Below are 14,824 nucleotides of genomic sequence, written 5' to 3' on the forward strand. Positions count from 1 at the left end.
TGACCAAAACATCTCTCTCCTGAACTAACTGAATATTGACTCTTCTAAACCATGCAAATAGGAGAAATTTCAAGACTGTGTAGATATCACAATTTTTCATCTCACTACTTTATAAAACTTTGCAAGTTAGTACAAATGCTCTCCTTTTTAAAGTCACAGTTTAACACCTAAAAACATACTCTAACATACTCAATACTTGCACTAGAGTTCTGGCTTTAAAATAAAACTATTTAAAGAAGATTCAAAGTACCATATTTTCATCTTTGCATTGTTATTTAAAAGGAACAATAATTGAATATAGAAGCAAATATATTATTCAATTCATTTTTATATAATCATTACTAAGTTGTCACCTTACTTATCCACAGTTTCCCTTCTCCCACAAGTTCTTGAAAATTTTTACACAAAAAAACCCAGCAGATCTTACAAAGATCCTTTTATTACCATATACGGTACTTAGTTGTACACTAAATTATTTCCTTGGACAAGGGATCAGCGTATCAGCAGACAGACTGCAGCTACTTACATCCACTCCAAATAAAATGTTCCTGTTTCCCTTTGAGCACGTAGTTTGGCCTGTTGATACACCTCTGATGTCTCTGGCTGGCAAAGACCCAGCTGAATGATGTCAGGAAATGGCTGCCGTCCAAGGAGGTGCCCATTTAAAGACAGAAATTCCTGGAAATTCTCACGCACTGTGCTGTCCTAAATACAGAGCAGACATTTGACAACATAGATTTATCTTGGGATTTATTTCCTTGTTTTTTAACATTTCTATACACACAATGTTATTACAGGAGCCCTCAGATCTACTTTTCTGTTAAGCTATATTAGCAAATACATACAATGGATGGAAACATTTCTTTATCTATTATCCAGAAAGCATAATATCCTTATTTTTCTAACAAAGAATATTACCAATAGTGATTTATTCAACAAGCAGTGTGAAATATCAGAAAGACTCTTCCAAGTACTCAGCATAATTCTGCACCTCCTCAAAAGCAGAGTATCCTATATACCCAACAGTAGGTATTGATCACTATAGTTTCTGAGTTCCATGGTCAACCAGTTACACACTGAAGTCAAACCGAAAACTGAGTTTCCTTCATTTTTTATCTTCTCCATGTTAAAGTTCAATTTAATATTGGTTTCATGCTTTGGTTTTTTAAGCTTTCTATATATCTGCCATATACATACATCCTACAAAATCATTAACTGATGAACAAATGGAACCAACTGATCATTTACCTTTTAGTATCATACCTTTTGATCCAGGATTGAACTATATTCTACATATTCATGAATCAGATGAGCAGGCCCTACCAACTCTGTTTTAGCTTTAATCCAATCTAAAGAAAACATAAGATCACGGAGCTCCTAAAAGAAAAACAAATGTAAGTTCAGATTGTAAGCTTCACAACTGAATCTACTTCGGGGAAAAAGAAAAACACAGGAAATTCAGTAGGTAATTAATACATTTTGGTACAACTGCCTCTTGTTGAAAACAGGCAATACCCTGTTTTCTGCATCATAATTGTTATAAAAATTCAGTGTATAGAAGACTAAGTTTGTTATTTTAAACTGCTCTTTGATAGATCTAGTCAGACAGGAGATGAAGGTATAGAGCAATTCTTGACTTCTGCAGCACATGAGATCTGTCTTTTTGACTCTGAAAAGCCTCTTCTAGTCCAGTCTAGCCAAGATCACTGCTAATAAGGATTGCTGATCTTCCTAAGAGATGCTGAAACTCCTAAAACCATTGATAAATGATCAAGGGATTCCTGCCATAACATCATTTCATTCCCTGTTCCCACACTCGTGACCCTCCAAATCAGGGGATTGGGCAGACAAGGTCTGTCAGTATTATTAAAGACTCAGGTTAAAAAAAGCATTGAACTTTATCCCTATTAGTTAGATGACCATCTTTAACAAGTATTGGTCAAATGTTTTCTTTAGACCACCTCTAGAAAAGCTGTTTAGCAACAACACTGCACAAGTGTAAAGCGTATTCCAACTTAAAATCAACATTTTCACTACATACTGAAACTAAAGATACTAAGATAACGAAATAAATATGATCCAAAACACCTAGACTTGTAGCCAACATTAATTATGTAGGTTCCTATAAGAGATAAATCCATGAAGTGTATTATGAGTCAGATGAGCCATCTTGAAAGAAGCTCACATGAAAAGGTTTGAGCAATTAACAAACAGGACCAAATGTTATTCAAGACACTTGAAATTGAAGTGAAACTACCAATTATTAATCTTTCTGCATTTGCATCTTATTCTAGATATTGCATCAAAGAAGTGTAATTGACAAAAATGACAGCAATTTCTTTAAGGTCCAAGACAATCCTGGAAACAAGAGACTTGCCCATCTAACTCTTGATAGGGTCTTTTTCGCTATTGAAATCAGATAATTATTTTTTACACTCAAATCTGTATGACAAAAGAGGGAAAAGCTAACAAGACTTCTGAAGATAAAAAAGTAACTAACTGATAAAATACTCCAATGAAATCAATTTACTTGTATTATTACACAATAAGGAGAGCTTGGGTTTTCAAAAAGGTTTAGAGAAGACTTCTAATGAAAGCTTTTTAAAAAGGAAAAGAAAACCGCAAACCATTGTGCCATAAAATAGGAAATCTTCTCAAGAACTGGTTGAAAATGCAAGATGTAAAGGGTAGGAATAAAGTAGTTTTTCTAAGGGACAGAGATTATCAGAGGACCTCCTAAAGACTATGTTGAGTGTTTACCCAGCTGGACTAAAGTCAAGGGGAAGAGGCGCTCAACTGGGAAAAGGCCTGGAGGGAAAACAAAGGCAAGAATGGGTGAAAAAGGGAAGCAAAGGAGCCTGTCAGAACCCACCTGTTGCATTTTGGCACCTGCCATGTGATATGCTAGAAAGTTATACCAGTACATGCAATCCTCTTGAGACAGAACAGGTGTATTAAGCTTGTAGTATTTCTTGTACTGATTTACTATGTTTTTATGTAGCTCCTGCAAAGCAAAGAAAAACATTTTTGGCATAGAGGAATTATAAGTATTATTATTATTATTATTATTATTACATTGTAAATAGCATTGACGAATAATACTATTTCTCAACTGTAATACATTAGCAAGTGAAATGAAAAAGCTTACCTTCCAAAACTGTACACCTAACCTAATTTACTGCTAAAGACTTTTCCAGAAATATTCTCTGTATATTAAAAGACAGAAAAGTAAGCTGATAACTCTCCTTCTCAGATTGAGATTAGCTACCAAATCTCTCTTCATCTTAAATGTGGGTAGCTAACAAAAAAAAGGATCCTTACACATGTAGATCTAAAGCAGGACAAAAAACTTGCCTTTTCTTCATATGTAGTCTTTCTCGCCTTGTCCTTCTGAAGTGAAATTAAGCCAAACTTACAGGTTATCTTCCTGAAAGTACTGCCTTAAACTGAAGAAGAGGGAGCAAAAAGCATTTCTCTGCAATAAAGAAGTTTCCTACTCTGGTAGGGCCTTGATGTCTTTGGAATCAACAGTAGAACATTACACCTCCTGGTGGAAACATCTGATAGAGCAATAATGGTTACAGAGTCTTCTCTCAGTTTAGCCTCTTAGCTGCAGATGGAACCATCATTAAATCCCTCCACAATTTCAAGTTGAAAATAAATATTTTTAATGAGTGGGTCTTAAGTTAAATTCAATTTGGACCTATGCTCTGAAGCTACTCAGGGTACCATTTAACAAAGACATATTTTCTGAAAAATGCCCAGCTTTGGAGAGTAAAGTTGAATGTAAGTATCAGTTGACATGCTACCTGAAGCTGGTTGCGGTTCTTCTCTGTGAGAAAGTCAAGCTGAAGATCATGCAAATAATAATGGAATGACTTCCCATTACGATCACAGAACAACAGTGATTTGTTAACAAATTCCTGTAGTATATCTTCAACTTCTTCAGTTTCCATATCCCAAAGAATACAGAGAACCTAAAAAATATTTGCACATTAACAGAGAAGAGAATCAGAACCAAGTCATAATATTATTTGCATGAATATTATAAAAAGCTACCAAATTAGCTGTCAACAAAACGGATGCTACCAAATATAGACACAAAGGGTTATCAATTCAGTACATTATCAATTCCTTCATACCAAATCACACAACAGATATTAGAAGTTAACCTATCTTTTGTCTATTTGTGCTGATTTATGGTGACCATAAAAGGAGACAAATTCAATATAACAGTTTTCAAGCTTTTAGTGAGTTCAGTTACAATCTAATTAAAGAGCAAAATACAGAATGCAGATTAAACTGAAACAGTATGAATATGCTTATTCAGTTATGATTATTTTAGTTTCACTACTAACAATAGAAGTCATGATGCAATAATGGAACAAATCTACCCAACCTAGCAATTATCATTAAGTTACATACCATAGAAGTTATACATGACAATTACAAGTTTTGAGAATTCTTTAAGGTTGTTGTTTGTATCTCACTAAAAATCACAAGATTTATGCACTGTTTTTATTACCTTAGTAGGTACTTTAACATCTTTTGGGAGGATAGAGAGGTCTTTATAGTAGTCTTTGTAATTGTCATCCAGTTGCTCAACGCTTATAGACATTGCTTCATCAAGGGCTTCATAATCATATGAGGAAGATTTTCTAATTCTTTTAAACTGCTTGTTCTGCAGCTGCCTGAGATAGTATTCCCAGCGGCTAGGGAAGTCTCGGAGTAATGCGCCTATCAAGGATATCACGAGAGGAGAACCTGAGGGAAAAGATTAGATAAATCTTAGAGATCATCAAGGAACACAAACCAACAGTTGATGGTCACATAACTGAAACAGGTAATATTCCCAATACGCTGATTAAATTCTTGAGGTGTGGAGCAGAGACAAATAAAATACAGTAGTTTCACGAATACAAGCCGCACGGATTATAAGCCGCACTTCCGGTGCCTCGACAATGTTGCTGTCTTTGTCAATAGATAAGCCGCACCCCGAATATTAGCCGCACTTTCGTTCGTAGCGAGAATCCGTGCGCAGCTTTCACAAATTGGCCAATTAGTAACAGGATCGCGGCATAGCGGGGTTTACTGGCTTGGGGCGGGGCCAGGCAGGCTCGGCCCGCTCATGGTTGCCGACAGGGGTGGATGGCCCGGCTCGGCGCTACGGCTTGGCTGGGCCGGCCAGGCGGTGCTGCTGCCGCCGCCGCCGCCAGGCTCCCTGCTCCCGTCTGCACTGCCACTGCCGCGTTTGGTCGCCCTGCGGATGGTGCTGCTGCCGCCGCCGCTGTCAGACTCCCTGGCTCCCCGCTCCCGTCTGCACCGCCGCTGCCATGTTGGCTCGCCCTGGCCGGCACTGCTGGCCGCCGCACCGCCGGGTTCCCCCACGCTGCTAGCCCCGGTTCTCCTGGGCTCCAGTGGACTGCTAGCCCCGCTTCTACGGGGCTTTTCTCCGCCGCCGGGCAGCCCCGCGCCGCCGGGCTTCCTGCTTCTGCTATCCTCTCCTATGCAGTTTGGCTCCCCCGCCCTGCTGGCCCAGGCTCTGCCGCCCTCCCTGCCCCGCCCTGCTGGCTCAGGCTCTGCCGCCCGCCCCCCACACTGCTGGCCCCGCCTCTGCCAGGCTTTCCCACCTCTGCCGGGGCCGGCCGGGCTCCAGCTTGGCTTGGGGCTGCCGCGGGCTCTCACTTCCGTGTTGGCAGCTTTTAGAATATTGTTAATGTATTAGCCGCCCCGGAATATTGGCCGCACTTCCGGGTTTCCACCAAAATTTTTATCAAATTGCTGTGGCTTGTATTCGTGAAATTACTGTACACACTCCATGCAGACATTTGCAAACTCACCAATTTTAAGTGTATCTGTGGTGCAGAGAGAAAATATACTGAAGAAAATTACCCAAAAATCAATATGAGACTTCTGCTAAGCTTAAAAAAAACCCCTAAAATATTTAACAAGCACCTGTGTTTTACCTAATATATACAGTATTAAAGGATGTTCCCTTCTCTATTTTTAAGTCAAAATGTAGAAGAAAAAAAAATATACATTCAGTGGTAAACTGTACGACAAAGAGCAACTAGAATACCTTTGCATTCTCTTACAAGACAGTTAGCTTGTTCTGGAAGTTCTGATATTTTCATATTCACAAATAGGGATAAAATCTCCAGCCCCTTCTCATGTGCTAGTCCACTTTCCACATGAACCTCGTATTTATTGCCTAGAAACAGAAACATGGAAAAAATTTCACCAAATGCATAAAACCATACAGAAATTCAAAGTATTTTCCAAGTAAAACAGGAGCAGAGGTTCACGATTTTTTGCATAATATTTTATAGGACTAAGAAGAGTCTAAATTCTACTTATCAGAATTATCTTGCATTAGAGAGATATATACAGTAATTTCATGATTATAAGCTGCACCATTTTGACTAAAATTTTGCTCCCAAACCAGAAGCGCAGCTTACATTCAGGAGAGGCTTATATATGAACAAATTTTGGAAATTTCCCAACCGAAAGTCCAAGCCCGCAGCAGCCCTGAGTCGAGCCGGAGCCTACCCGGCCCCAGGCGGCGGCGGAGCAGTGGCGGTGCAACGGCAGCGCTGCCCGGCACTGGGGGGCACGGCAGCAGCGGCCGGGCAAGCCCCTCTCCCTCTTCCCGGCGGCACCGGCCAGGGACGCCCCTCTCCCTCCTCCCAGCGGCACCAGCCGGGCAAGCCCCTCTCCCACTTCCCAGCGGCACCGGCCGGGCAAGCCCCTCTCCCTCCTCCCAGCAGCAGCGGCGAGTGGGGCCGGGGCAGCTCCCTGGCGGTCGCCCCGAGCAGGGCTAGGCCAGTAAACCCTGTGATCCCACGATTCTGTTACTAATTGGCAACTTTGTGAAAGTTGCACACGGATCCTCGCTGCGAACGAAAGTGTGGCTTACAATCCGGTGCAGTTTATATATGGACAAAAACCTAAATGTTGCCGACACACGGACCTGCAGCTTATAATCAGGTGTGGCTTGTAATCATGAAATTAATGTACATAAAAAACAAACTATATGCTAATAATTACAAATGCATTATGCACAGTCACTGGTGAATAGTGTAGAGATAATCGGTCTAACAGCACCAGTGTCACAGAGGTTAATTTATTCTGCTGAGAATTACTGCACTCATCAACGTAAATATGAAACTTTCAGGATAACATACAACACTTATTTCACAAAGAGTATAAAGTCTTACAAAGCAGAATTCTAAAACCCTGCCACTTGTGCACAGATTGACAGACAGATTCTATCATTCTTTTGAAAGCTCACATGAACAAACTGCAGACAGACAAATAAAATCTGTGGTGCGGGGGAGGAAACCGTTCCTTACCAGCCACAGCATCCGTGACACTCCTGTCCCTGCTCGTGATGAGTACCTGACATTGATTATCAAACGCTTTTAACACCCAGGAATCCCAAATGTCATCCAGGACCAAAAGAGACCTAGTGCGAGAAGAAATACTTCAGATCAACCATTAATGCTAAAATAAAGTATTGCATTTTAATAAAGAAAAAATTCAGAATTTACAAAGTATCACTGCATAATTTTCCTCTATTAATATATAAAATATCTTAATAGTATCTCCAGAGAAGAGTAAGAAAGCTGCTAAAGGGTCAAGAAAATGTCCTAAGAGTCACAGTTGAGGGAGTTGGGGTTATTTAGTCTGGAGAAAAGAAGGATCAGGGAGGACCTTATCAAACTTTATGACCTGAAAGAAGGTTGTATCCAGGTGGGAGTTGGTCTTTTTGCCATGTCTCAAGTGGAAGGATGAGAGGAAATGACCTTAAATTGCATCAAAGAAGTTCAGATTAGATATTAGAAAAAGAATTTTCCCCAAAAGAGTGGTTAAGCACTGGAATAAGTTGCCAAGGGAGGTGGTAGAGTCATTGTCTCTGGAAGCATTCAAGAAGTATCACTCAGGGGATATGGTTGAGGGGTGATTATGGTGGTGCTGGGTTGATAGCTGGACTTGATGATCTTGGAGGTCTCTTCCAGCCTTGGTGATTCTGTGATTAAACACTGCACAAGGAGCTGAATGCAGTTATCTCAAAAAGGTATTTACTATTTATTATTTCATAGCTACAACTGAAGTGTAAACAATGTTTTGAGAAACATTTCCATTAGTAGACAACAGGAAAAATGGAAGTATTCACTGGTTTTAAGCCACTAGGTATCATAAATGAAGAAAAAAGTTGAATAAAACTAAATAACTCTGACACGGGCTAGTGATAAGCTTGGTGGGAAAGCATTTAAGTTTCCATTTGACTCAAGAGTTTTCAATTTTGTTCTTGTATCTTTGGAAAGCTATATGAGACTAATCCTCTTGTAAAGCAATTGTCTTGAATGGCAAGGGTCTTCTTACATAAATGTCATTTCATAATGACTACATATTCCAATCCTATGGTCAGCCACATTTGTAGGTCCCTACATGGAATCTCATCAGGATACTGTACAATAGACAACCCGCACCTGCCTATATATGACAGAGAAGCTACTGAAAACTGTTTTTAAAGACTGAGTTTAAGGGAGCAAGAAGTGGAAAAGACTAGTTGGCAAGTAGATGTGTGAAAAGAAGTAACACATATTTGCATTCAGTGAGCTTTAGTTATTGATACCTAATCCTACAAATTGTTTACATTTACTATACTTTTTATTAAAGGATGGAATTTTCCACTCCACAGTTACTGCTTAAGCTGTCCAACTCTCACTGAAGCACGACAACACTTCCGCATTTTTGTTCAGCTAAGTGGCACTTACACCATCAAAGCCCATAAATAAGGATTTGATCCTCCTTAAAGAAGCGCATACACATTCTCAAAGATACCTTTAAGTCTTGGATAGCCCTATCTCATTTTTGTACAATTCTTCTATTAATAACCTTTTGATAACTCAGAGGTGTTCACAAGAATACTATCATAGCCATAGAGGACTCGTTTTGTGGCACTTTCACAACTGAAAATATGATGGGTGACAAAAATTGCAGCCTGATTTTATGCTTTTAATTAATCTAAGCACTTGAAAGTCCTCCCATTCATTAGGTACCAGTGATTTTTCTCCTCCAGTCACACCCACATATCTTAAATTCTAATTAGGATTATTAAAAATTATCCTTAAAACAAAGAAAAACCAAAACAAACAAAAATGCACCCCAAAGCAACAAACAAAACCCTGTGATAACAATCACAGGAGATTAAGTTCTGCGATTTCTTATTTTAAAATATAACATAGTTTCAATTTTTCATTTGACTAATAATTCAATCCCAAGAAACATACTGGTTTCAAAATCTGAATCCTCTGTCTAATACTTTATTACCAAGAGATGTACTGGGTTGACTGTCTGAATCCAAATAAAGCTAAAGTGACTTCTTGTTGACAAAGAGAATTCCAGAGCAGAACCAGTTCCTTCCCAAGATGCTTTGTTTCCTAAACACTTGCACTCTCTGTGAACCTTACTCCCAGGCACATTCCCCTCTATTTCCTCCAATGCCCACTTCTGTATTGAAGAGTTTTGATTTCTTTGTTAATAAACAAGAAATAACAACGGAAATGGTGACAACCACTTCACATCCTTCAAGGGAAACTGTACTTTCAGTTGATAGATTTCTTTTGGAGGACCTGTCAATATTTTCCACATCTTTTCTTCACAATTCCCCTGTACAGAAATTCCAGTATTCTACTCTGTTATCTACAAAGATCATAAGGTTGGAGTATTATTTCCAAGATATTTGTAAAGTCTGCTTGTCAGGGAGTTAAGTACAGATTTTCCAAGAGAATAATGAAATCCTCAGCAAACAACAAAAACCATTGCTCAAAGAAAAAACCTGTGTAATGACTGAGCAAGACACTGGTTTCCTGGCAATAACTGATCACATAATGAAAACCTGCTTTCATTTTGGTATCTCTAGACCAAACACTTTTAAAGACACTAGGTGTTCTGGAAAGGAAGAATTTTCTGCAGTGATAGATACACACCTTTTTTTCTGCTCTATGATCCTCACATATCAGTAAAGTAGTATACACACTGCTACTATACACAATGAGAACACTGAAAGAGAAATCCTTATGTCCAATTGCTTGTTCCCATTTTTCACTATTCAATCCCATCTTTCATTATTTCACTATTTGCTTTTCCAAGCAAATATAACTTCTGCACAGCTGGTTAATGTATTTTGTTGATAGAAGTCTTACTAGTCTAAGTTAGGAAGTTGGTTAAAAAACCAAAATACACACCACAGACACATGTAACCACAACACAGACACCTCAGATGATTAGAACAAAGTTACTCTGCAAAGTTTTATCAGTTCAAAGAATAGTATTTGATTTTACTGACATCACCTGGGGTATTTGCGCAACATCAGCAAACGAAGACGATCTTTTGCCTCCTCAATGTTAAGTGGTCTTTGTGAAAGAGGGGAGTCATGCTCCAGCCTACGACAGAGATTCTGAAGTTTTATGAGGAGCCCTGCTTTGTCCTGTTTCCCAACAGAGATCCAGTGAACTCCTCCTGGAAAGCAATCTAGCAAGAAAAGCAACATTAATCATGCTATACATTTTAAATAATTTTAAATATTTAATAGCTTACAGTAGTCAGTCAGCATTAACTAAAACATAAACTTGTAAAGTCTGTTGCAAGCCATCCTTGCAACTTGACTATTGACACCAAAGGATGGTGTCAGCCCCTTCTGCATCCATCCTTCTGCTAGTCTGACCTACCATTTACATTTTTAAATGTGTAGTACTGCAAGAGTTCAGAGTCTGGGGTGTAAAAATAACCCTGAAACGGTGATGAATATACCTAGAAGAGTCAGCTCCAGCAGAGGATGCTATAGTTTCTATCCCTACATAATTTTTTTCTTTAATGCCAAGTCCTACTTTCTCCTCCTAGTGTCTTATGGAAGGAAAAGTAAATAAAATAGAAAAAATGCCATTAAACTGTTGCATCTATGATCTCCTTTAAGCTAAGGCAATACTAATCACTCATAAATGCCTGTCACTATTAAAATATGTCCGAAAGTTAGAGCAAGACTTTTTAAACTCACATAGCAAAGAGAGTTATCTGAGGACCTTACAAGCAATGCCCAAAAGGAATATAACTAGATATATAATTTTGCACTAACAGAAATAACAATTTCAAGGTAATTAAGGATGCATCTACTCCCATAAACCAAAGGAGATTTTAAGGTGAAAAGCTATTCAAAACTTTTTTCTACAAACTAATAGAATACTTAGTAGTCCTAGACCACCAAATGGTTACGAAAGTTGTATTTTGCAAGCAAATATTTCAGAATCACCTAAGAAATTTAAATGCCCAGATCACTTTCAAGGGGACATACGACATTGCACCATACATGTTCAATAAGTGTATACATACAGTGATTTTTATAAAAATACAGATTTTTTTCTGAAAGTACCTTCCAAGAGCTGAGGATCTCTTAAAGCTTCTGCTGTTAAAACAGTCTTCCCACAGCCTGCCATTCCATAAACTGTGACCCAACCTGGATCACTTCCCAAGCAGTACAGTTTCTTTTTAATAGCATCCACCAGTTTTGGTCGAGTGACAAACACAACTGGTCTCTGTGGTACACCCCCTTCGCAGAGAATGGTCTTCACTAAAGTTAAGAACAGGAAACATCAAAATACAACATGAGTTCTAAATGTGATGCCTCTTCAAAACCCAACCAAACAACTCTTCACTCAAAATAACTAGTGGGCTCCCTCCCTACCTCATGCCCCATAAAAATGCCCTCAAAACTGCTGGACTCAAAATATCAAATACTGAAAAAATACTGCTTTTTAGAAATAAATTACTTAGCATGTAACTAGCCCCCTATCTAATAGTGTTCAAATTAATAACTGCAGGAGGAAAGCTTGTTAGGTTATTCCCTAGAAGTGAAAAGAGAATTAACATCTCCCACGGAAACTGTGGCAAACATAGGAGCTCAACATTACTACACCCAACAATCAAGTCACTTTCTTAGCCAGAAGTCACCACACCGTGCATGCAGCAGAAAAGGATGCTGTGTAAGGCCCTTCCTTGGCATTTCACAGCACAGCACTGTGGTCTAACCAAGACTTCCACCGATTTAAGCTAATAGAATGACTTGCAAGAGGTAAAGCATAACAGGAAAGGAAATGTGCACCTCATCTGCTCACTTTGTGGCCATATGGGGTGACATAACTGATAAACTTTGGTTAACTAAGATAGCCTTGAACTCCACATGCCTTTGACACTTAATAAATGTAGAGTGCCAGTAAATATGGCAGTTAGTCATATGCAGTTAGAAGGTTCTGCCCATTAGAAACTACAAATTTATCTCACATCGCTCAAAGATGATACTGATGACAATGCAGGTAAAAGTTATGGAACTTATATAGGATAACTAAAAGATCTGGTGGAAAGAATTGGGTAACCTAATAATTAGATCAACTAATCAATGATCAGCAAGATCAACCTAGGTTGAGTGATTCCAGATTACTCTCCAAGATAAATACCAGAATTTTAGAAGCTACAAGATTTTCTTTTAATATACATAAATGACAGTCTTCCTTTCACTTACAACAAAAATGTTACAAATTAGAGAAAACTGTGAGAGCATCAGGTCTCCTGCCTTTTAAAGTATTATACAAGATGAACACTTTCAAGATGACCTATAAAAGTTGTAACTGTTGCAACATTTAGTACACAAAACAGAGATGTAGTTACTACACTACCAAAACAAACAAATGCCCCAACTGCTCCTTTTTCATTGGAACAGGTATTACACTTTCTAAGGAATAAAAAAGACAACTTGTGTTCACACTCAAGCACAGGGATTGCTGTAGTTACACTGACCACAGGAAGTCATTCCATCCATTGAACTCTTTCTGTTACCAGACGAGACAGCAGGGATGCCATCCTGAAGAAGTGCAGCAAGATCTCTGTACCCTTCATGGAGCAGTGCATTATAAAAGGATCTATATGAATTATTATCTTTTGTAAGAATAATGTTTATTAGCATAGCTGCTCGCTCCTTCCGTGTATTCTAGGAAAAGAAAATTAGAAGAGATATTATACAAAACTAAGAAACCTCAGAAATAATTTAATCCATGACTCTGTAAATTATAGACCATTTATAGCTATAGAAACAGCCTTTAACTTACCAAGCCCTTAACCTTTTTAAGAGCAACAAAAACTGTGTACTAGGCATACACTTTAGAATTTGACAAATCCAGGAATTACAGTCAGAAATTACTATTTTTAAAAAGGATGGTAAAACATGTGAGTAGACTAGGAAGAGAAATAGCAGTGAGAGATAATTTTACCTGTTGCCTCACTGTCTCCTCCTCCTGTAATGTTAGTACTTCATCAGAAATCATACGATCCATAATATAAGAAGTCTTGATGTCATTTTCCAGTGCTTGACGATTCATAAGCAAATAGTTTCTACTCTTGACATCCATATTTCTTCAGTGTGAAAAAGAACGGGGAGAGAGTGGGAAGTCAAGTCAGACTGGGAACATAACTTGCAAGTATGAGGAAAGAAGTTTTGAAACAGCTTATATTTTGGTGTTAATATCAGAAAGAGTAGCAAAGCACCTGGTAATTCTGAAAATACAAATTCTCTTCCCCATTCCTATGAATTTATGTTTATGAACACTTTCAAAACTGCAAAATGAAAGACTACAAGCATCTCATATATTAGCAACTTGCTAAATGTCTCTGTTAAAAGGTCTTCTCCCCACTCACTACATCCCTCGATTTAAGTCCTTGGATCATGTGATTGGGACAACCGGCTGAGAAAGAGGACTGGTCTCATTGCACGGGATAAACACGCTGTTGACTCCAAGGACACTTGGATCTTGCCATACGATGGAAGAGGGAGCACCCAACACTGCCACTGACTGCGCTAGGCCTTCCTTTATCAGCATTTGGACACGTAATTTTAAACTTGCGTTCTTCCTCCATATCACCACAAAACAAATGTCTGAAGAAAATAGAAAGTGAAAACTATCGACTACAAGTTTTCCAGAACTGAGTAGCGACTCTGAGAGCCCAAATCGATCAAAAGTGTCTCTGACGACTCTCCTGCCAGCAAAGCTCCATAAACAAGTCCAAACTCCTCCACAGAGCAGCAGAGCAGGTGCCTGCAGAAGCGTTCGCCTTTGCCGGCACTCTTTCCTGCATAAGCCGGGCAGATGTAGAACAGCTGCCTTTGCATAAGCCCGCGATGGAGTGCCTCTTCCGCCGTGCTGACCGAGTTTCCTATTTTCACTGAAAATTACGTAGTTAGGAAAGCCTTCCACCCTACCTTTATCCCACCGCACCGCGGAGGAAAGGGGAGGCTAAAGCTCCTACGTCGAAAAACGGACAATAACAATAGTGCCATACGCGAAGCAAATACAAAAGAAATCGCTCCACAAACACGCAATATAAAGGGCTAACTCACACGGTGCCGCTGTTGCCAGCCGCGAACAGAACAGCAGCCGAGGCGCTCAGACCGCCCGCCCGCCGCGGATCCCTCGCCCGCCCCGGCGCAACCCCCGCGGCCCGGCCCGGCCCCGCGTTCCGCCCCGCCGCTCACCCGGCGGGCAGCGCGGAGCCCCGGCAGCCGCCGGCCCCGAGGAGCAGCCACTGCCCCGCGGCTCCCGGGAAGGCGGTGCCGGCAGCGCTTCCTCCTTCCGTGCCTGGGCGGGGAAGGGCCGGCCCGGCCCGCTCGCCGCCAAACAAAGCCCCGCGCTCCTCCCGCGCCGGCGCGGAGCCGCCGAGCCCCGGCTGTGCGTGCCGGGATCGCGGCCTGCCGGCCGGCCGGCCTGCCCACGA

General features: G+C 40.1%; 1 protein-coding gene across 7 annotated transcripts in view; it reads right to left on the reverse strand.

Annotated features, from left to right (window-relative positions):
* APAF1 (apoptotic peptidase activating factor 1) overlaps nucleotides 1-14,641 on the reverse strand; it is a 31,905-nt gene extending 17,264 nt beyond the window's left edge. For 4 of the 7 annotated variants that reach the window (XR_004417753.1, XR_004417751.1, XR_004417752.1 and 1 more), the window contains exons 1-12: nucleotides 14,586-14,620; nucleotides 13,327-13,468; nucleotides 12,857-13,046; nucleotides 11,436-11,633; nucleotides 10,360-10,540; nucleotides 7,353-7,465; nucleotides 6,080-6,211; nucleotides 4,526-4,764; nucleotides 3,810-3,977; nucleotides 2,873-3,004; nucleotides 1,264-1,377; nucleotides 527-705 (exon numbers count right to left, since the gene is read on the reverse strand). Coding sequence is in view for 3 of the 7 variants with exons in the window: in XM_033058343.1 (XP_032914234.1) it covers nucleotides 527-705; nucleotides 1,264-1,377; nucleotides 2,873-3,004; nucleotides 3,810-3,977; nucleotides 4,526-4,764; nucleotides 6,080-6,211; nucleotides 7,353-7,465; nucleotides 10,360-10,540; nucleotides 11,436-11,633; nucleotides 12,857-13,046; nucleotides 13,327-13,464 (1,784 nt within the window). In the remaining 4 variants the exon portion in view is untranslated. Of the gene's footprint in view, nucleotides 1-526; nucleotides 706-1,248; nucleotides 1,378-2,872; nucleotides 3,005-3,809; nucleotides 3,978-4,525; nucleotides 4,765-6,079; nucleotides 6,212-7,352; nucleotides 7,466-10,359; nucleotides 10,541-11,435; nucleotides 11,634-12,856; nucleotides 13,047-13,326; nucleotides 13,469-14,450; nucleotides 14,470-14,585 lie in introns of those variants that run through there. The other 3 variants (XM_033058343.1, XM_033058342.1, XM_033058345.1) reach the window with 3 other exon arrangements.
* Nucleotides 14,642-14,824: the final 183 nt, after the last annotated feature.

This window comes from Catharus ustulatus, chromosome 4, assembly GCF_009819885.2.
Source record: "Catharus ustulatus isolate bCatUst1 chromosome 4, bCatUst1.pri.v2, whole genome shotgun sequence".
Classification (NCBI taxonomy): Eukaryota; Metazoa; Chordata; class Aves; order Passeriformes; family Turdidae; genus Catharus; species Catharus ustulatus.